Source organism: Loxodonta africana, chromosome 26 (assembly GCF_030014295.1).
Source record: "Loxodonta africana isolate mLoxAfr1 chromosome 26, mLoxAfr1.hap2, whole genome shotgun sequence".
NCBI lineage: Eukaryota > Metazoa > Chordata > Mammalia > Proboscidea > Elephantidae > Loxodonta > Loxodonta africana.
The window spans coordinates 38364636-38387468 of record NC_087367.1 but is presented as its reverse complement, the minus strand read 5'-3'; the positions used below and the strand labels follow the sequence as shown (position 1 = coordinate 38387468).

The 22833-nt window shown below is 36.3% G+C and overlaps 1 protein-coding gene across 4 annotated transcripts in view; it reads right to left on the bottom strand.

Annotated features, from left to right (window-relative positions):
• PIK3CB (phosphatidylinositol-4,5-bisphosphate 3-kinase catalytic subunit beta) overlaps positions 1 to 22833 on the bottom strand; it is a 205861-nt gene that overhangs the window by 75921 nt on the left and 107107 nt on the right. For 3 of the 4 annotated variants that reach the window (XM_064277249.1, XM_064277248.1, XM_023538797.2), the window contains 6 exons: positions 22410 to 22633; positions 16537 to 16716; positions 14642 to 14812; positions 13677 to 13754; positions 7077 to 7328; positions 5471 to 5567 (listed from right to left, as the gene is read on the bottom strand). In XM_064277249.1, the coding sequence (XP_064133319.1) occupies positions 5471 to 5567; positions 7077 to 7328; positions 13677 to 13754; positions 14642 to 14812; positions 16537 to 16716; positions 22410 to 22633 (1002 nt within the window). Of the gene's footprint in view, positions 1 to 527; positions 581 to 5470; positions 5568 to 7076; positions 7329 to 13676; positions 13755 to 14641; positions 14813 to 16536; positions 16717 to 22409; positions 22634 to 22833 lie in introns of those variants that run through there. The other variant, XM_023538798.2, reaches the window with a different exon arrangement.

Here is a 22833-nt window from a genome sequence, read left to right as displayed (position 1 = left end):
TTGGCTCTTAAGAAAATGTTTGAAACTAAAACAAAACTTTAATGGATTTCATAAAATTACTTTAAAAGTGTTTCCAAAGGAAAGTTTAGCAGATAATTATATCAGTAAAGCTCCAATTTCCTGTTAATGCTTGCCATAAAATTTGAATGTGAGTTTGCATACATCTTTAAAATAAGAAAGTTAACAAAAATTAATGGCTACTTCACCTCCTTCTTCAAGTGTAATATATATTCCCAATACAGGGGGGGAAAAAAAAGCTCAATTGGAACTGCTGTCCCTCCATCAAAAGTAGGTAGCCCATAGGAACTGTTATTATTTCCTCACTGTCTATGGACTTTTTAAGCCTACATAAACTGGTTTTCATGGTCATCAAAGTACCTAAACTGATGTTCTGATAGTCACCAATGACATTCTTCTCAACAAATCTAAAGTTGTTAATGCTCCTTTATTATCCTGTAACTGCTGACATAGTTACACCTGCATGGGTAGTTTCTGTTAACATTCCATTCAAGTGGTATTCCTCTTACCTCACCAACTGCTTTCTTTTTCAAGTCACTCCTTCCTCTTTCTTCTCCATCACCCTAATCGTGGTTCAATCACAAAAATATGCACGGGGTCTTAGAATTTCAGTTTTGTCAGAAAACCCTGGAGCTCATCTAATGTAACTTTCTCATTCATAGATAAGGAAATAGATGGAGAGGTATTAAACTCAAAATGAGAGAACAGAGTTAGGAGTACAACCCAAGGTTTCCCCTCTCCAAACCAGTTTCTCTTTTTCTTACATTGATTTTTACCATAGCTGTTCTCTCTGAACCTTCTAGAAAAAAAGATAAAGTCCGTTCTATCTAGGCCTAGTGTTCAGAAAAATATGCACGCTCAGAATTATCTCCCAAAGCTAGAAAACGTTACAAAGTAGTCACAAGTTTCAGCTTCTTAATTCTTTGCTTATCTTATTTATTTAGTACTCTTTCATTTCACATATTCAATGGTCACCTGGATGTAGGCAACGTTCACAATTTACTCAAATCCAGAGCTTATTTCTCAGCAAATTAAAATTCCGTACTGTGCTATCCAGTAGCGTTACACTTATTTGTTCTATTAAATGCAACCTATCTAAAGTTAAAAGCCCTGAATATGTGGAGGTAATCCTGCTCAAAAACCATCACAAAAAAGGAAATCATGTATATTAATTGTTTAACAGGAAACTTGTTTACTCTATAAACCTTCATTGAAACTACAACTTTAAAAAAAGGAACTTTAATACACTATACGTGGAAAGTATAAATTGGTGTATTCTCATTACAATTTTATTTTTTGACTCAATAAACCCACTTTTGGGAATTTACCTTAAAGATATACCTGCACATAAACAAGAATATTCATTTATGGCACTGTCTGAACTATCAAAAGATAACTCTGCTTTAATGAAAATAAAATGAAACAGTTCTATATGCAGATAAGGTGAAAAAACCAAAGAGCAGAACACTGTACATTATATGCTATTTCATAAAAATAGGGAGAAAAATAAGAATTTACATTTAAATTTCCTAGTGTACACATACAGAATTTTGGAAAGATACACAGAAACCATTAAAAGTGATACACCTTATAACGATGGCCTGGGTACCCTAAAAAGAGATTATAGTTCTTTGTTTCTTGCTTGCCCCTGCTGGGATAAACGTGACAACTCTAGAGCTAATATATAGAGAGCTAAATATGTTCATTTGTTAACTTTTCATCTTACAGTTTCTTAGAAATGAAGTCAGGTTGATGGTATGCTAAGTTAAAACAACCATATATTGTCATTTTTACAAAAATTATTAGTCAGTCGCTTGACTAATTCTAGAACATTAAAGTTTGTGTCTAAATTAAGATTATTCAACAAAATTAATATGGAACTAAACAACTTTTACTCTACTGTGAAACTACAGTTTCTTATAAGAAGTGTGTGAATGTACACAGTTCTCCTATATTTGGGATATAAAATGATTAAGAGAAAATTATTGGAACTATATGAAGGAAATGGTAGGAATGAGAGAACACACACACACAAAATATTAGACTGGGAAGATTTCATATACGTCAGTAGATAATTAATTTTCCAAAAATAAATCCTCAAGAAATACTGCCAATATATGGACATTTTCAAATATTTTTCAGTACCAAAATAATTAATTTAAAAAATTCAAATAAGTATACAACTTTATTAAATATATTAAACTTTGAAGACAGAAAAGAAAAATCACTGCAAAGTTTAAACTAAGAATTCCAGTAAACAGTAAAAAATAATGGAAAACTAGGAAGACTCAGCATTGTGAAAATGTCCATTTTACCCAAAATGATCTATAGATACAATGCAATCCTGATCCAAATTCAAATGACATTTTTTAATGAGATGGAGAAACAAATCACCAACTTCATATGGAAGGGGAAGAGGCCCCAGATAAGCAAAGCATTACTGAAAAAGAAGAACAAAGTGAGTCACACTACCTGATTTTAGAAACTAGTATACCGCCACAGTAGTCAAAACAGCCTGGAACTGCTACAACAACAGATACACAGACCAACGGAAAAGAATTGAGAATCCAGACATAAATCCATCCACATTTGAGCAGTTGCTATCTGACAAAGGCCCAAAGTCAGTTAAATGGGGAAAAGACAGTCTCTTTCACAAATGGTGCTGGCATAACTGGATATCCACCTGCAAAAAAATGAAACAAGACCCATACCTCACACCATGCACAAAAACTAACTCAAAATGGATCAAAGACCAAAATAAAAATATATATATATATAAACTCTAAAATGATAAAGATCATGGAAGAAAAAATAGGGACAACACTTGGAGCCCTAATAAGTATACAAAACATTACTAACAATGCACAAACACCCAAAGACAAACTATATAACTGGGAGCTCCTAAAAGTCAAACACCTATGCTCATACAAAGACTTCACCAAAAGAGTAAAAAGACTACCTGCAGACTGGGAAAAAGTTTTTGCCTACGACAAATCCGATTAGTGTCTGATCTCTAAAATCTACATGATACTGCAAAAATTCAACAAAAAGACAAATAACCCAATTAAAAAATGGGCAAAGGATATGAAAAGGCACTCCATCAAAGAAGACATTCAGGCAGCTAACAGATACATAAGGAAATGCTCACGATCATTAGCCATTAGAGAAATGCAAATTGAAACTACAATGAGATACCATCTCACCCCAACAAGGCTAGCATTAATTCAAAAAACACAAAATAAGAAATGTTGGAGAGGTTGTGGAAAGACTGGAACACTTATACACTGCTGGTGGGAATGTCAAATGGTAACAACCACTTTGGAAATCGATTTGGCGCTTCCTTAGAAAGCTGGAAATAGAACCACCATACGATCCAACAATCCTACTCGTTAGAATATATCCTAGAGAAATTAGAGCCTTCACATGAATAGAGATATATGCACACTCATGTTTGCTGCGGCACTGTTCACAATAGGCAAAAGATGGAGACAACCAAGTTGCCCATCAACTGATTAATGCATGAAGAAATTATGGTATATTCACACAATGCAATACTATACAACCATAAAGAATGACGACGAACCTGTGAAACATCTCATAACATGGAGGAATGTGGAAGGCATTATGCTGAGTGAAATTACTCAGTCACAACAGGACAAACATTGAATGAGACCACTATTATAAGAACTCAAGAAAAAGTTTAAACACAGAAGAAAATATTCTTTGATGGTTACGAGGGTAGTGAAGGAGGGAGAAGAGTATTCACTAATTGGATAGTAGACAAGAACTCTTTTAGGTGAAGGGAAAGACAACACATAATACAGGGAAGGTCAGCACAACTGGACTAAACCAAAAGCAAAGAAGTTTCCTGAATACAACCAAATGCTTCAAAATCCAGAGTGGCAAAGACGGGGGTCTGGGGACCATGGTTTCAGGGGACATCTAGGTCAACTGGCATAACAAAATGTATTGCGAAAACATTCTGCATGCCACTTTGGTGAGTGGGGTCTGGGGTCTTAAACAATAGCAAGCAGCCATCTAAGATGCATCAATTGGTCTCAACCCACCTGGAGCAAAGGAGAATGAAGAACACCAAGGACACAGCCAATTACGAGCCCAAGAGACACAAAAGGCCACATAACCCAGACACTACATCAGCCTGAGACCAGAAGCACTAGATGGTACCTGGCTAAAACTGATGACTGCCCTGACAGGAACACAACAGAGAATCTCTGATGGAGCAGAACAGTAGAATGCAGACCTCAAATTCTTATAAAAAGACCAGACTTAATGGTCTGAGACTGGAGGGGCCCCAGAGGTCATAAACCCTGGACCCTCTGCTAGCCCAAGACTAGAACCATTCCCAAAGTCAACTCTTCAAACAGGGATTGGACTGGACTACAAGCCAGAAAATGACACTGGTGAGCAGTGAGCTTCTTGGCTAAACTAGACACATAAGACTATGTGGGCCGCTCCTTTCTGGAGAAGAGATGAGAAGGTAGAGGGGGACAGGAGCTGGTTGAATGGACATGAGGAATACAGGGGAGAGAAGAGGAGTGTGCTGTCACAATAGGGGAGAGCAGCTAGGGTTACACAGCAAGACGTGTATAAGTTTTTGTATGAGAGGCTGACTTGATTCGTAAACTTTCACTTAAAGCACGATTAAAAAAAAAGAATGGAGTCTGGTAGTCCTTCATTCAAATCCTAGGTTTGATCCAACTGTTTGACTAATTGACTATTTTCTCTGATCTTCATTTTCCTCACTTGTAAAATGAGAATAAATCCATCTATCTCACAGGGCTACTTTGAGTATTATTTGAGAAACACAGGCAAGTAGGAGGTACTCTACTTACATCAAACTTCAGGCTAAAGCTATCTAAAGTGTTTTTAGTACTCTTACCATATTAGTCCCTGGGTGGCACAGACAGTTCAGTGCTTGACTACTAGCTAAAAGGTTGGCAGTTCGAAGCCACCCAGAGGTGATCTGCTTCTGAAAGATAAGAGCCTTGGAAACCCTACGGAGCAGTTCCACTCTGCACACAGGGGTTCACATGAGTCTAAAATGACCCAACAACAGCTGAACAACCACCACCATCGCGTTAGAGAATGTTCCTTCTCCTAGTCTACTAGTGAAAAAATTCAGGACAACTAGGATTAGAGAAATCTTTAAAAAGAAGATACTGTTCCTTAGGAGAATTTCTCAAAGAAGTATAAAAATAAAATGCTTAAAGTAAGAGCACATTCACTGAAATAAGAAATATATTCAGATACAAATCACTTTTTAAATATATTTTAAATAATTTGTGGGAACATATTTTAGGATAAATAATAAAGATATGAAACGATGGTTTCTTTACTGAATTGAAAGGATGGTGAGTCATAAAGAAAACATTAAGCAGTCAATATGCCAAAAGTTACTCTTTAATGCTAAGGATTAGGATATAAGTCTTACCAGGAAATGAAGACCAGCTGTGCAATATTATGTCTCCAGATCTCAACTGTCCTTTAAAGTCAAAAACCATTGTATTTACCCAGGCTACAGGATAATGCTGTTGAAAAAAGATAAAACTGCATAAATATGTTACTGAACTTCAAGGTGTAAACATGTTCATGCACTTTGTTTCAGGAATGTTAGTTCTAGAAATAAAAAAAAATCATCCAAAATGAGAATGAGATTTACATGGCAAAATGTTCATCCCTAAAACCCATTTAACATCACAATAAAATAGTATATCCATAAAATGAACTATTTATTGTGCAGCCACTGAAAATGATGAGGAATTTTAAATGATTCAAGAAAATAAGTGTGACACAATGTCAGGCTGTACGCTTTAAGAGTTTTCAGCCTATATAAATCTTCATGCAGGAGGAGGCAATGCCTCTAGGTATTAGGGATTTTGTTTATATCTCTAAAACGGAGGCAGTGAGCTGGTAGGAGTTTCATGTACACATTCCAAATGATTTACTAATTTGGCCACCAAACCAAAAACCAAACCCGCTGCCACTGAGTTGATTCCGACTCATAGTGACCCTATAGGACAGACTAAAACTGCCCCATACGGTTTTCAAGGAGCGCCTGATGGATTCAAACTGCTGACTTTTGGTTACCAGCTGTACCTCTTAACCACTATGCCACCAGGGTTTCCAATCCAGCCAAGTGTATCAAAAATACTTACACTCAAATTCTTTGAGTGAAATTCTGTAACAGCAGAATGAAAAACGCTAAGGAACTAACCCTTCTGTGACTTTTTAGTCATTAAAATATCTTTTCAGAAGAATATATGATAACCAGAGGAAATGCTTACATTCTCGTTTTAAGAATAAAAGAATACAAATTTATATAGATAAATATAGCAACTAGGTTTTTTAAACATATAAAATTCCTATCGTCATCCCCTGAAAAATTTTTCACGAAAAAAGAAGAAAATGACATTCGACAGAAAATATGAAATGGAAGATGAGACTATGAGAACAGGTCCATCTTCCTCTTATCAATGATTTCAAAATCCAAGACAACTGTGAAAACTAAGTTTGTTCGTAACTCATCTGACAGTAATGCACGTACTGAAATGACATGAAGCTAATGAGAGTCTTTGTTTATCCCATTTGCTGTGAATATCTGTATATTTCACTGCCAGATACTGATATGTTTGATTATAGGTTTATGCCCCAGACCTCACAAGGTATGTTACGTGAGATGTGATCTTCAATCCTTCTAAAATGTATAATTTTCTAAATTCTCAGATGTACCCTGGCCTCTAGAATTTCAGTTAAGGGACTGTGGACCTGTAATTTTTTAAATCTTTCTTTTTTATCAATATCTCCTAAAAAAAGGTTTCACATTTGTAATAGAAAACTTATAGGGTAGTGTTTATTAAAATAAAGGTGCCAGAGAGGAATAAACAGAACATAAAAATGGAGATTTATTGTTTTCTTGAACATAGTTCTTAGTTACCAAGTTACTTGATATAATTTAACTTACATTACTGAATTATTTTGAGGGGTCTTAAAAACATCCCACTGTATTAAAAACATTTCATAAGTTAATATATCATTACCACTTTTCCAGCTTTCCTGATGGTTTGATACTTAGAGGGATTAATAGTTTTAGTTGATTTCTTCGTTTTAACTTTATCCAAAACTGCATAAACAGCAAAACATAATCGAGCCATTCTTGGCAGGTCGCAAGTATTAATATCAAATTCCAGTGGTTCATTCCAAATGTGATCACTTTTCCCTGATATCTCTGCACTTACGACGGTTTTACACAGGAGCTCAGTACCGTGAAAAAGACCAGCCCTGACGTGAACCTATACCGGGGAGACAAAAGCAAATACTGAATTATGGATACTGTACCACTGAAACACCTCTGTTTTAAAAAATGTAGAAACATTTAATGGGAGGAAATGGACACCAACTCTTGGAAAGCCTATTTGTACACAGAACGACCATATTGAGTTAATCAGTATATTCAAACTGCAGTTAGTTCAACCTGTTTTACACACACTAAAGTAGGCTACCCACAAAATCCCATACTGGTCCAAATGCCAAGGGCCTCAAAGATATAAGTAGGGTCTAAAGAAACCAAGATAATAAGTATAAAAGTATTATGATATTCTTATTCCCACTGATTTCATTTACTTGGGGCCTTGTCTTGTTCTTCTGGGTAATAGGTAAAGAAGGAATCAATGAGTAGACTCCAACATCTCTTTCTAATTCTAATTAATTTATGAATACACCATCAGAATTCAATAGGCATTTAAGGATATGAACGTTCTAAATTTGCTCCCACAGACGTAACGCCAAAATGCCCAAAGTCAATCCAAACTCACTCGATTTAATGGCAGTATAAGTGAAATTAGAAATGAACCATTCAGGCTTTTATCTACATTTTCAAACTGGCAGTTTTAGGATTTTGTAGCTATAGCTTTAAGCAATTTGTTTAACTACATTTCTCCAACCTAGTTTAAATGTTATTTCACTGTGTTCCCAGAAATTAGGCAAAAAGTCTGGGACTTTGATTTTTAGTTTGTAAAGGCTATGAGCTAATAAGAAAAATTACAAAGAAGGATTTAGAAACACAGCAGAACTTTTAGGAAAATCTCTGTTATCTACCTGTTATGTTATACTCAAAGTATTGAAACTATGAGAAACTGAGAGTATTAGTATTTTTAATAGCCAAGATGGGCCACTAGACAGAACAGGAATAAGGGAAAGCATATTAACACACACTTTATTTCTCATTTTCCTAATAGCTTTATTTTGTAAATAAAATGCTAATTGACAATAAGAACCATGAAACAATTTTCTCTTAAGCAATTAACAAACTGTCCCATCATCAGTTTTTGTATCATCTCTAGAAGAAGTCTTTCAAGGTTGAAAAAAGATCAATTTCACAGCTTTAAACATATTACCAAAAATTCTGTATGACATTATTTATTTTGTCTTCTGGAACACTAATGTATGTAAAATTTCATTACCACATCTATACTCAGCATTCCATACAATGAAATTTCCATTCATTTAAACTAGACCCACATAAACTACCAATTCACTGCAAAACACTGAACTTAATTGTGAAGATAGAGGCAGTTCTGTAAAATTATAAAGAAAATGGTTTTTTCAGACAGGCCTGAATTGGAACCCTGGCTCTATCACTTTCATATATTATGACCTTGGCCAACATCATTTTATTAGATTTGTTTTTTTTTTAAACATGAGAATACCTGAACTTAACTAACAGATCTGTTGTGAGGATTAAATGAAAGACACATAAATCTTTTAGCACAGTAACTAAGCCACAGTAAGTACTTAACCAGCCACATTAAGTGGTCATAAAATTACATGGAAACAGTGTTCCTCAAAAAATAAAAACAGAACTACCTTATGACCCAGCAATTCCATTCTTGGGTATACACCCAAAGGACTTGAAAGCAGAGACTCAAACATAGAGACTTGTACACCAGTGTTCACTACAGCACTATTCACAACAGCCAAAAGGTGGAAACAACCTAAACATCCATCAACAGATGAATGGATAAACAAAATGTGGTATATACATATAATGGAATACTACTCAGCCAACAGAAGAAGTCTTGGTACATGCTACAATATGGATGGAGCTAGAAGACATTATGCTGAGTGAAATAAGTCAATCACAAAAGGACAAATATTGTATGACCTCGCTTACATAAAAAGACAAGAAGAGACAAATGTACAGAGAACAAACTCTATTAGTGGTTACCACAGGCAGAAGAGAGAGGGAAAGGAGGTAGTTAATGGTGATGGAAATATCATGCTGATTCAGGGTAGGGTTGCACAGCCAATTATCGTAATTGCCCTCAATAGGTTATACACCTGTAAAAAGTTAAATCGGCAAACGTTGTTGTGTGATAGATACGTTTATAACAGACAAAAAAAAAAAAAGGAAGAAAGAGTAGCTGCTGAGGCTGATCATGTACAACCAAACACCTCATGGGATTTGGTTCCTTGGTTTGGAGGTTTAGGGTCATGGTTTCATGGGACATCTCAGCCATTTGGTCTAATAACATGTTCAGCGCTTCTGTTCTACCTCCTAGTTTGATGCCTACTGCCTGGGGTCTGAAAAGCTTGCAAGTGGCCATCCAAGGCACAATAACTGGCCTCTATTTGCCTGGAACAACAGAGGAGGAAGGAGAGTCAAGAATAGGAGGAAGATATGAAATGTGTACCTAATTGCCTGCACGAACCACTGCGCCTCCTTTGCCATGAGACCAAAAGAAAGGGATTGTGCCCAGCTACCATTACTGAACATTTTGATGAAAGATTCCTGAACCTGATCACAAGGGGGAAAATGCAGAGCACAGTTTCAAATTCTTATGGACTCCAGACTTACCAGAGACATGAAGGTTGGATGAACCCCTGAAACTATTGCCCTGAGACAATCTTTAAACCTTAAACCAACAATGTCTCCTAAAGTCTTCTTAAAGCCAAATAATAACTTAGCTTAACTAGTAAAAAATATCTGCCTTCAGCATTTAAGAACTATCTACACGGGATCAAATTGACAATAGCAACTCAAAAGATTAGATGGGAACCGTAGCGGGCGGTGAATTTATGTTAATGGGGAAGGAACAACTCAGAAAAGGAGGGTGGGAATGGTTACACTCGAAGAATATAATCTATGTCATTAAATAGTACACGTAGCATCTGTTGAATTAGCGTTCGTTTTGCTGTTTATATTCTCAACAACAACAAAATAAACTGTATTTGAAAAAGAAGAGAAAAAAATTATATGGAAGGTAGGAAGAGGACAAAACCTCACCCTTTCTCACCCTGGATTCATAGGTTTTCTTTTCCTTCCTAATTTACATTAGGAACACTGAGTATCAGTTTAACAAAACAAAACAAAAAAAAAAACAGAAGTTTTAATTTATCAGAAGGCTAAGAAAGGTTCCACCACTGTTAAATACGAAACCAGATCTTAAAGGGAGTTCCAAAGGCAGAGAAGGAAAAGGAGGTGCCTACTGCCTGCACAAAGATACATCCCTGGCATTCCCTAAAAACCGAAAGCAGTCTGGTTTTGCTACAGGCACATAAGGACCGTGGGAATGAGCACCTCAACAGGTGCTTGGATTGGACAGGCCACAGGCAAAATTACTGCCTTTTTAAGACCACTAAGTTAGAATATAATGAAACAGCATGCTTGGGGCTAAGGTGGAGTATGAAACCGGAGGCAGGGGAGGCTGTAGCTATGATTCAGTAAGGAATAGTAAAGGCTTGAACTATGAGCGTTTCAGGGGAGACAAACAGGAAAGAATAGATAGTAAAGGATATTAATGAGGTAGGATTAATAGAATGTGATCAACTGACTAGGTATGGAAGGCAAGAGAGAGAGACAACTCTAAGACTCCTACTTTACTAAATATGAGAACTGCAGCCAAAGGGAGTTAAGAATGAGTTAGATCGTTGAATATGAGCTGGTTTTAGCAATGTCTACACAGCACGCAACAACTGAGATATTTCAATAAATGGATGCAGCATTGGAGGTGCTCACTCGTCTATGTCAAGAAATTTGGAAGGCAGCTTCCTGGACAAACAACTGGAAGAGATTCATATTTGTGCCCATTCCAAAGAAAGGTGATCCAACAGAATGCAGGAATTATCGAACAATATCATTAATATCATACGCAAGTAAAATTTTGCTGAAGATAATTCAAAAATGGTTGCAGCAATACATTGACAGGGAACTGCCAGAAATTCAGGCTGGATTCAGAAGAGCATATGGAACAAGGGATATCATTGCTGATGTCAGATGAATCTTGGCTGAAAGCAGAGAATACCAGAAAGATGTTTAACTGTGTTTTATCCACTATGCAAAGGCATTCGACTGTGTGGATCATAACAAATTGTGGATAACACTGAAAAGAATGGGAAACCCAGAACACTTAATTGTGCTCATGAGGAATGTGTACATAGGCCAAGAGGCAGTCTTTTGAACCAAGAGGCAGTCATTTGAACAGAACAAGGGGATACTGTGTGGTGTAAATTCAGGAAAGGTGTGTATCAGGTTTGTATCCTTTCACCATACTTACACAATCTATATGCTGAGCAAATAATCGGAGAAGTTGGACTACATGAAGCAGAATGAGGCATCAGAATTGGAGGGAGACCCACTAACAACCTGTGTTATGCAGATGCCACAACCTTGCTTGCTGAAAGTGAAGAGGACTTGAAACACTTACTGATGAAGATCAAAGACCACAGCCTTTAGTATGAATTACAACTCAACATAAAGAAAACAAAAATCCTCACAACAGGACCAATAAGTAACATCATATAAATGGAAAAAAGATTGAAGTTGTCAAGGATTTCATTTTACTAGGATCCATAATCAATACCCATGGAAGCAACAGTCAAGAAATCAAAGGATGTATCGCAGTTGGTAAATATGCTGCCGAAGACCTCTTTAAAGTGTTAAAAAGCAAGCATGTCACCTTGAGAACTAAAGTGCACCTGACCCAAGCCATGGAATCTTCAATTGCCTCATATGCATGTGAAAGCTGGACAATGAAGAAAGAAGACCGTAAGAATTAGTGCCTCTGAATTATGGTGTTGGCAAAGAATACTGAAATACCATGGACTGCGAGAAGAACGAACAAATCTGTCTCAGGAGAAGAACAACCAGAGTGCTCATTAACAGTGTGGATGATGAGACTTCATCTCATATATTTTGGACATGTTATCAAGAGGGATCAGTCCCTGGAGAAGGACATCATGCTTGGTAAAGTAGAGGGTCAGCAAAAAAAGGGAACACCCTCAACAAGATAGACTGACACAGTGGCTGCAACAAGGGGCTCAAGCATAACAATGATTGTAAGGGTTCCGCAAGACTGGGCAGTGTTTCATTCTGTTGTACATAGGGTTGCTGTGAGTCTGAACTGGCTTGACTGCACCTAACAGCTAACAACATGTACCATGTGAAAGTAAGAGTCTGGCTCTGGAGAGACTCCAGGGCTAAAGGCAAAGGATTTGGAATCATAAACACAGGTGGTGCAGTTTTTCAAGTTTCTTACAAAGAAAATATCAGCAATTGCTTTCCAAAACCTAAAGAATGTCAATTTAGAGGAAAACCACTAAGAGGTGTTGAGGCAGGACCCACATGCATTTAAGTCACTTAAATTCAACTATATAACCACATTTCCTTGGGGTGGGGGGTGGAGAGAAAAAAGAGAGCAACACAGACAACAAGAGAATTAGATGAGGCAAGAAGGGATACTTTAAATAGTATATGTCATTACGCCTGTTACTCCTCTCTGTGCACATATGACCACAAACAATAACATCAGTCCAGCTTAAAGTAGCTGATGGAAGTTGACATTGAAAACTAACTTAATCTCTTTATCTTGGATCATGAAACTATTCACTTATTTCCTGCCAAACAAAATAGGGGAAATGCATGCTTTACACTTTGAGACAAAATGCCTTATTAGGTCTTTATTTAATTGAACAGGGTTGTGCAATAAATTCCCATGTGTTAACAACTTGTGGTCTATAATGCAGTCATCTATTTTCTTCCAGGAAATGGTATTACATTTTTTCTGTGTTCAGCAAGTTTAAAAGAAGAAAAAAAAAAAAAAGGCTGAGTGAGACTAAGTGCAGCTCTGAGCAAGGCTGAGAGAGGATGATAAGCTTGCACTGAAATACTATGTGATCCTTGCTTTTGGCTTAAATTTCACTTGCTGAATTTCTGATCTAAAATACAGCAATTTCTTCTATATATTATATACTGGAAAAATTGTCAATCTTTCCAGCAAACCTCTAACTATTATAAGACTACTGTAGTTAGGACAAAAATTCCAAATAGTCTTACAGTCAGTCAGTTGCCATATTCTATATTTCATCTGGAAACCCTGGTGGCACAGTGGTTAAGTGCTATAGCTGCTAACCAAAGAGTCGGCAGTTCGAATCTGCCAGGTGCTCCTTAGAAACTCTATGGGGCAGTCCTATTCTGTCCTATAGGGTCACTATGAGTAGAAATCAACTCGACAGCACTGGGTTTGGGTTTTTTTTTGCGGGGGGGCGTTATATTTCATCTCCTATGTGACATTACTGAGTTTACCAGTGAGTTATTCAAATAATGGAATAGATGGCAAATTCAAACCTTAGCAAGTACTTACTTTTACAGTTTCTTCTGTGTTAAGTTTATTTCCCTTAACCAAGACAATCTGGAAAGGGTGCTTATTTTCCCAAACATGCTGTAAAAGAATAAAAGTATCTTATTGAAAGAAATGAGTATTCTATATTAGCAATGAAATTGTTTTTATCAGTTCTCATGTCCACTGGCAAAATGATGAAAACTGCTCTGAACAAATGAAAAATCACAGGTATTAAGCATCATATCCACTGGTACTTAGTTTTCACGACAAAAAGTAAGCAGCATTCCACTACCGCTAAGAGACGTCACTAAAATAATAAAGAGTAGAAATGAATAGTACTAAAAGCTTCGGATAAATTAAGAGTTGACTGTTTAATATAGGGATAATATCTTAATTGTCAAGGAATGGTTAAACATACAACTCGCTAAGATTAAAGAACTACTTTAAAATGTTAAAAGAACTGTTCCAATGAACACAGACTTAGAATTTGTTTTTACAAATATTTACATTATATTATATTCTGGAAAACATGGTGGCTTTGATATATTTAGAGTCTAGAAGGATTCAATAATACGAAGAAAGGCACGTTACACAAAACCACTGCCACGGTTAAGCAGACAGAAGTGAAATACGCTGGTAAATCAACTAATTCTGCACATCTCATTCTTCTACTAGTCCACCGCAAACTGTTCATGAAGTTCTATGTTTAAAGACTAATCTCAAAAATCTCTAATTTGATGGCATTTTCCTTTATCTCCAAAAGAACACCAAAAACATACATGGTATATTTATATGTAGCTTGAGTAACTAAAAAGAACAGTAGCTAGAAAGATAATTTTTAAGTAAGTAGTGATGGATTTTTGGCAAGTATGCATTATTCTTAACAAAAGGAGAAGTGAGGAAAGAAAACATGTGTGAGGCTTAAGCACATTATCAACAAAATCACATGCCTTTGGGGTCATCAAAGGTTCACCCGTGAAACTTACAGAAATAATTCGCGTTTTCTTTGGTGGTAAAGGAAGAGGAAGGTCGGATGAACTTCGATTTATGGCAGCATCTATGGCAACCATTTCCTGTTCATACATCTTCTTGATCTTACAGCACTCCACAAGTGTAAAATGGGGCAGGGTCCTGTTCATTACACAGTTCCGGATATACTACAGTGGCAAGAAAGAAAGGTGCTACTCATACTTTCAGAGACGAATTGTCAATCAAACATTTGAATCAACATAAGAATAAAATTAGACTGAATTCAACAATATACCAAACTCACTGTGAACGTTCACCTTAAGAAACACCTCAATATCAAGAATATGAGAACCTAAAATTACAGCACATAAAATAAAAACCCATTGTCGCTGAGTCAATTCCTACTCATAGTGACCCTACAGGACAGAGCAGGACTGCCCCACAGGGTTTCCAGGGCTGTAATCTTTACGGAAGCTGGCTGCCACATCTATCTCCCATGGAGCAGCTGATGGGTTTGAATCACCAAACTTTTGGTTACCAGCCAAGTGCTTAATCACTGTGCTACCAGGGCTCCTTACACCACATAAAATAGCCACCATCAATTGAAAACCAGAATGCCTAAAAACTGAGCTAGCTTTTATAGGTATAACATTTCTTGTATGTTATAGTTACTCTTCATAACAACTCTATAAGAGAAATTAACCTGACCCATTGCTGTCAATCCCAACTCACAGCAACCCTGTAGGACAGAGGAGAACTGCCACATTGGGTTTCTGAGGAGTGGCTGGTGGATTCGAACTGCTGATCTTATGGTTAGCAGCCTGAGCTCTTAACCAATATGCCACCAGGGCACCACAATAAGAGAGATTATCCCCCATTTAATAAAGAACTGAGGCTCAGAAGGATTAAGTTACACATCTAGTATCTTTAGGACCACAATTAAAATCCACTTTTGTCAGATGCCAAATCCATATTTTGGCCACCGAGCTAGGGGAGGGCAAATATGTGCTATATGGGTGGCCATCACCTAACGTCCTGAGGTGGCAAACTCGATGCTTTACAACTGAACACTGAGGTGGTTCTGATACCTTCACAATACAGGGCTCTGGGCGACCATTATCAATTGTCTCCCCAGCAAAAACCTACTGACCATTCCAGTTTTATGCTCTGTTTTAATTTCCACTAAACCAGTATTACTCTCTAAAGGCATACAAAAAAAGAGTAATAATTATTGACATTACCAAAGACTCCTAACAAATTGAATGGGAATCCAATATGTTCCTCAGAAAAATAAATTCCCCATATAGATATGAAATATGATTCAATACATTATATTCAACTGAGAATTTCAGGATGGTCAGGCCTAACACTTGCAAAATTCTTATCATATATGGAAGTAACAAAAAAGGGAGGAAAGAGGATTATATACATAAATATTGCCAACTACAATCAAAAAGGTTTCTAGTTCACAATGAAAATTTATAGTATTACTTTACCGAGCTATCACAAATAAATTGTTGTACAATTCAAAGGCTGATCAATTAATCAGAAATTTTTATGATTTAAAAAATTTTAAGTTAAAATTTAAAATTATGATAACACTAACTGAAACAATAAAAACAGCAGAATGTATCATATATAGACAACATATATACACATATACATACATAAACATTATGCCAAAAATATATACAACTGCAAAGAAAAGTGACAAAAATATGTCAAAATGTTAGCAACAGTTATATCTGTGGTAGCTAGGATAATGGATATTATTTAATTCTGCATAGTTTTCTGTAGGTTCCAAACGTTCTACTACGGACATTTTTATGACTAGAAATTTTAAAAAGTTTAAATACACACGCACACAAACACACACTTACCTCTCTAGTAAACTGACAGTTAATACACATACCTGGAACTGAATCAGCGGATGATCACCAAATACATATTCTACTCTCCCACTGACTTGCAACACATAGTCACAAGGGCTAACTTCATCTTCTTTCCCATGAATAGTCAAACGTTTTTGGATTGCCAATTCATTTATTTTTATAGGATTCATATTAGGAGATACTTGAAAGCTAAACACATCCTTAAAGAGAGAGTATAAAAAAGAAGCAATTAAATTTTATATTTGTGCCCCAAAATAACTTTCTCTTGTAATACTTATTTATTCTTTACATTTGTATATATTTAAATCCTTTACATTTTATATTACAGCAAATTTTTCTATTTTCTAAATATAACGTGTTCATGTAAAATTTGTTAACGTTTCTGATAATTTGCAAGTCATCTTAGACTACTGTAGAGTGCCACGGCTTCCACAAATAAGATTAAAATTTAACTAACGTTTACTAATGTTTAACCATTAGGTAGTACATCACATGTATTTCCCAGTGAACAACTTTCTAAAAAGTTACAAAAAATACCTGCAGCTGTTCAAGTTAGGCTGTATTAAGAAAGGAAGTACATGTTGATTACTGTAAGAAAAGAGTTATACTTTTCACTGATAAAACCAGAAATTGACAATTCTGTTCAATTTCAACATGCAAAGAAAAACAGAGAAATTTTAAATCAATGAAAAACGAAGATATAGTTGAGATGGAAAGTTCATCAGAAAATCCAATGACACAAAGTTTAAAGATTATCTAATACCTGAATCCTCTCATTATTTAGCAAAGTTTACAACTTCCTACCATGTGACCATACACCAAAGATATGAGAAGCTCATCACTGCCCAAGGCAGCCAACTGCTACTCTGGACAACTGTGACTGTTAAAAAATTCTCCATACTGACCATAAATCCACTTTGCAATATTTTCCACTAAATTAAGTCATCTCTCTTTCCATGAGGCATCTCAAAATCAAGCTTTTTAAACCTAAATTTACTAGGTATTCCAAATCCATTCTTTCAAGTATTTTTTATCCTGTATTTTCTATATAAATTGGTATAGCTAAGATTCTATGAATCATTCGAGAAGTCACATAAGTCCCTTCTTCCTCCCCTACCCTCACTCCTAACAAGATACAAATGATCTTATATCCTAATGATTTGCCAGTCTATCTCCTTCTCTCCAGTAACACTCTCCTGGTTCAGAAATTCTCTGTATCTCTTCTAAACAGTAACAAGAGCCTCTTATCTGGTATCATTGCCTCTTGTACTATTCACCTCAAAACTAACTTCACCCAGTTTAGGAAGTGTTATGGATTGAACTGTGTCCCCAAAAAGATATTTTAAAAGCCTAATCCCTATTCTGTTGAATGTGTCTTTATTTGGATATACGCTCTTTCTTTGAAGATGTAATCAGTTAAGTTAAGGAGGTCATACCAAAGGGGGGAAAAACAACAACAACAACAAAACAAAGAGTGAAAAGATAAGCCAGATTATTGGGAGAATACGTTTGCAGCAGTTATTAATGACAAAGGGTTAGTATCCCCAAAACATCAAGAACTTCTACAAACCAATACAACATAACCCAATTTAAAAATGGACAATACAAATGCTTCAGAAATACATGAAAAGATATTAAACCTCATCAGTTACAAGGAAGATGCCATCAACAATACAATGGATAAACTGCAGTACATTTATGTAATGGAATCCTATACAGTACTGAGGACTTTATAATTTTCCCCCAAGGCTTCTCTTAATCTCTCGATAGTCAAATCAATCTCTTCTGAAACAACTGGTGTGTCATCATCATCCTTATTCATTTTCTACACTTGAACTGCTAACGGGACTAAATCCGTCAGAAATCAGCTTGACAGTTTATCCTGTATTTCCAGCAGTTCTCCAATATTCCTTTCAATGACTTCATGAAATATTACATGTTTTATAAGATTTCTAATTTTACATGACAATTTGTATTTTATTTGCTCAATGCTTACAAATAGCTATAGACTAGAGACTGTTCAACAAAGACAATGAGCAAATGGATGGGGAGAGATACTTCTGTTTAGCAGGGAGGGATACAGTCCATTAGTGACTGTATCTGTATCCTGACAACTGTGGTAATTCAGGTAATGATGACACAGGTGAGTAAACACTTATCTTGGAGAGTTTTACTCTGTGCTTCACTCTATCTCACATTTCTGTCTTTGCTTCTAATATATTCTCTGGTTGTCAAAAAAATGTACTCGCCACCTCCTTCTACCCCATCCCCACAGGAGACTATTCAAATTGCATGCTCCACACTTTATTGATCAAATTATTTCACATCCCTTATGCTGGCTGAAGTAAAAAATGTTTTTTTAAAAAAAGTTTTTAAAAAGTGCTTAGGTTTGTTAGCATCCTTTACAAACTCTGATTCTTGGAGTTAAAAAAATACATCTGTGATCTTACCAGTAGATCATATGCTTGGATTGTTCTTTTATAAAATTGAGACATGATTTTCTTAGGTCTATCTACGATTATAGTTAACTTGCTTAAGAGTCATGTCCTAAGGTTGGCTGGTATTGACTATGTGGTCTTCTAACATTTCCAATCTTTTTCACAGAAACTCCCTTTTTTATCAATCCCAGAAAAAAAAAAATTTTTTTTTAATCCTAACAGGGCAACTTGGTAAGGAACCCTGGTGGTGCAGGGGTTAAGCGCATGGCTGCTAACTTAAAGGTCAGCAGTACGAGCCCAAAGGTCAGAGGTTGGAACCCAAAAGCCAGCGGTTCAAACCCACAAGCCACTCTTCGGGAGAAAGATGTGGCCCTCTGTAAAGAATTACAGTCTTGGAAGCCCTATGGGGCAACTCTACTCTGTCCTATAGGATCACTATGAGTCGGAATCAGCCAGACAGCAATGGGTTTGGTCTTTTGGTTGGGCACTGTCTTAGTTATCTAGTGCTGCTGTAACAGAAATATCACAAGTGGATGACTTTAATAGAAGTTTATTCTCTCACAGTCCAGTAGCTAGAAGTCCAAATTCAGGGAGTCAGCTCTAGTAGAAGGCTTTCTCTGTTGGTTCTGGAGAAAGGTCCTTGTCATCAATCTTCCCCTGGACTAGGAGCTTCTCTGCCCCGGAAACCCTGTCCAAAGGACATGCTTTGGTCCCAGTGCTGCTTTCTTGGTGGTATAAAGTTCCCCTGTCTCTCCGCTCGCTTTTCTCTTTTATATCTCAAAAGAGATTGGCTCAAGACACAATCCAGTCTTGTACATTGAGTCCTGCCTCGTTAACATATCTGCCGCCTATTCCACCTCATTAACATCATAGGGGTAGGATTTACAACATAAGAAACTCACATCAGATGACAGAATGGTGGACACTCACACAGTACTGGGAATCATGGCCCAACAAAATTGATACACATATTTCTGAGGGACACAATTCAATCCACGACAGGCACCTTGCTGTATTTCACCTCATTTTTTAGTTTAGTGTTTGCTCATGCTGTTCCCCCATAGACTACTCCTGCTCTTCAGCAGCTGAAGATGACATGATCAAATCAGAATTTTATAGACACAAGAGAGAAGAGAGGATGAATGTATGTTAGAGAAGTTGTAGTAGTATAGTTGTTGTTGTTAGCTGCCATCCAGTCGGCCCCGACTCACGGCAACTCCACACGCAACAGACTGGAATGCTGCTGAGTTCTATACATTCCCTGTGATTAGCTGTAGATTGGACCATTGTGATCCATAGAGTGTTCACTGTCTGATTTTCAGAAGATCCCCAGCTCTATCTTCCTAGTCCGTCTTAGTCAAGAAGCTCCACTTGAAACCTGTTCAGCATCATAGCAACATGCAAGTACCCACTGAAAGACGGGGGTGGTAGCTGCACATGAGGTATATTGGCTAGTAACCAGACCCAGGTCTTCTGCATAGAAGGCCAGAATTCTACCACTGAATCAACACTGCCACACAGAATAGGTTGCCAGCTGTTCTTTACTTTGAGATTCTGTCATTCTTTTTTTGGTGGTAAAATACGTTTTAATTTATGATATACCGCTAGTAATAAATTATGGTTTTGGCTTCAAAAATAAATACCCTTACTTGCCTAAATAAAAAGTTGCAAACCCTATGTGACTTCTCAAAATTCTTTAATAATGTAATAATTTTACTGGCCTTTGCAATCCAAAAGTCTAGAAACTATTGGTTTAATACTATCTGAGTATCTGGCATGTAGAAAGAAGAGAAGATTGGACAGATACTTGTCAAAAAAAGAAAACTCTAACTAGATGAGCAGAAGTCATAGAAGGGAAGTTTAAATTTTAAAACGTTTTAAATTCAAATTTTAAATGTGTCTGCCCATCATGAAAACATGCTGCTTCAGGAGACAAAGCATTTGCCCTAGCGCTGGATGTATTGGGCCAGAGACACAGTGTTATTATTATAGAGTTATTATAGTATATAAAGAGTCTGGCTAGATGATCTCTAAACTCCTTTCAGGTTTAAATTCTATGACTGCCTGGAATCCAGTTAAGAGTTCGTGATACCTCCAACTCTCCTCTATATTCAAAATACTTCACATATAATCCATTACAATGACAATACCGCTGAAGTTTATATGGATTTGACCCATCTGTAATGAAATTCACACTGACCCAGATACAGAAATTACCGAGTCAGTGTTTTCAGGCTGAAGTCTAATCACCTTTTAACATTAAACTTCACTATTCCACCTCTCCCCACACTGCAGAATTCCCTAAACTGAATTTTAAATTTGATCACGGCATTTTTGATACCGAAATATTGGGTTAACTTGATTTTTTTTTTTACTTTAGTCTCAACCTAGCTCAGAATAGAGTGACAAATTTTTTTTTTTTTCTCTAGATAAACTCTCTTTGTAAAATGCCAGAAGGCAGGATCATTTTTTCATCTTTGTTCTAACGAATGCTTAATGGCATGTTGTCTGCAAGAAGGCAGGCCTGGATAAAAACAGAGAATCCTGGACATAACCCTGCCTCTACCATTAACCAGTAACAAGCCCTGGCACAAACCACTAAGCCTTTCACTTTTGGTTTCTTAACTTGTAAAACTGGGATAACAACGCTCTCTAGGGATGTTGGGAGAACTGGAGAATACATGCAAAATACCTCACACAGTTTCTGGCATAAGTGCTCAATAACGATAGCTACTGCTATGGTTGTTGTCACTGTTATTGCTATCACAGTAATTAAAGAACAAAACAAAAGATCTTTGAACTCCTACCCTAATTTAAGGGTAGACTCTAGATGATAGAGTGAGCATACTTGACAAAAAGATAGCAGTACCATCTAGTGTGCGTAATTTTATACACTCTAAATGCCCAATTCCATATCAGTATTTAATTCATATACTCACAGAATGGAAATATAAGAATGTGGAAAAAGATCATTTTGTGCAAACCTTTCATTTTATAGTAAAAGAAAACCAGATGAGGAAAAAAAAAAAAAATCTATAATTAAAAACACCATCTAGACCAGAGGTTGGCAAATTTTTCCCATAAAGGACCAGAGAGTAGATATTCTAGGCTTCACTAACACCACACAGATTTCTGTTGCATATTCTTTTTTTAAATCAGTTTAAGCAATCTAAGTTTTTTATACCACTTTAAAAACATAAAGACCACTCAAAAACAGTGAAGCATGCCAACCCTGATCTAGACTACCATGCCATTGCACTAAGAAATAATATATGTGCAAAGGATGTATATTAATATCACTTTAGACCACTATATATAATCCTAAATTTATTTCCAGATTTAATTCAAAACATTCTTTATAACAGCGTTTACCAGGTAAGCCTTGGCTAAGACTGTAACTGCCTTCAGGTAAAAATGAGGGATTGATTACAAAGTATTTCTTAAAATAACACTACCTGACAATTTTCAAAATGAACAGCCACAATGAGCTTCCCTCCATAAAGTTTATCTTCTAAGTTTTCAAGGATGGATGGTTCGTGCTCTGGTGGATATGTTTGCTTCAGCCAGTCCATCCATGACAATCCTATAAGCGACTGAATCTTTTCCTCACTGAATTTGCGCATTTTTCTTCTGAATTCATTCACTTCAGGATCCTTCAAGGCATCAAATTCATGCAGACCTAAACACATTTTTTAAAAATGTCATTTTGAGTAGCTAATAATAATAAACTAGAATATAAAATACATTCAACTCGAATTTCAATGTTTGGTTTCTCCGAAGCAAACAAAACCAGGCAGAAAAACACCATGAGAGATCAAAATAATAAACCAGGTAAAATAATAAATCTCACATATGGAAGATAAATATACAGTTAGGTTT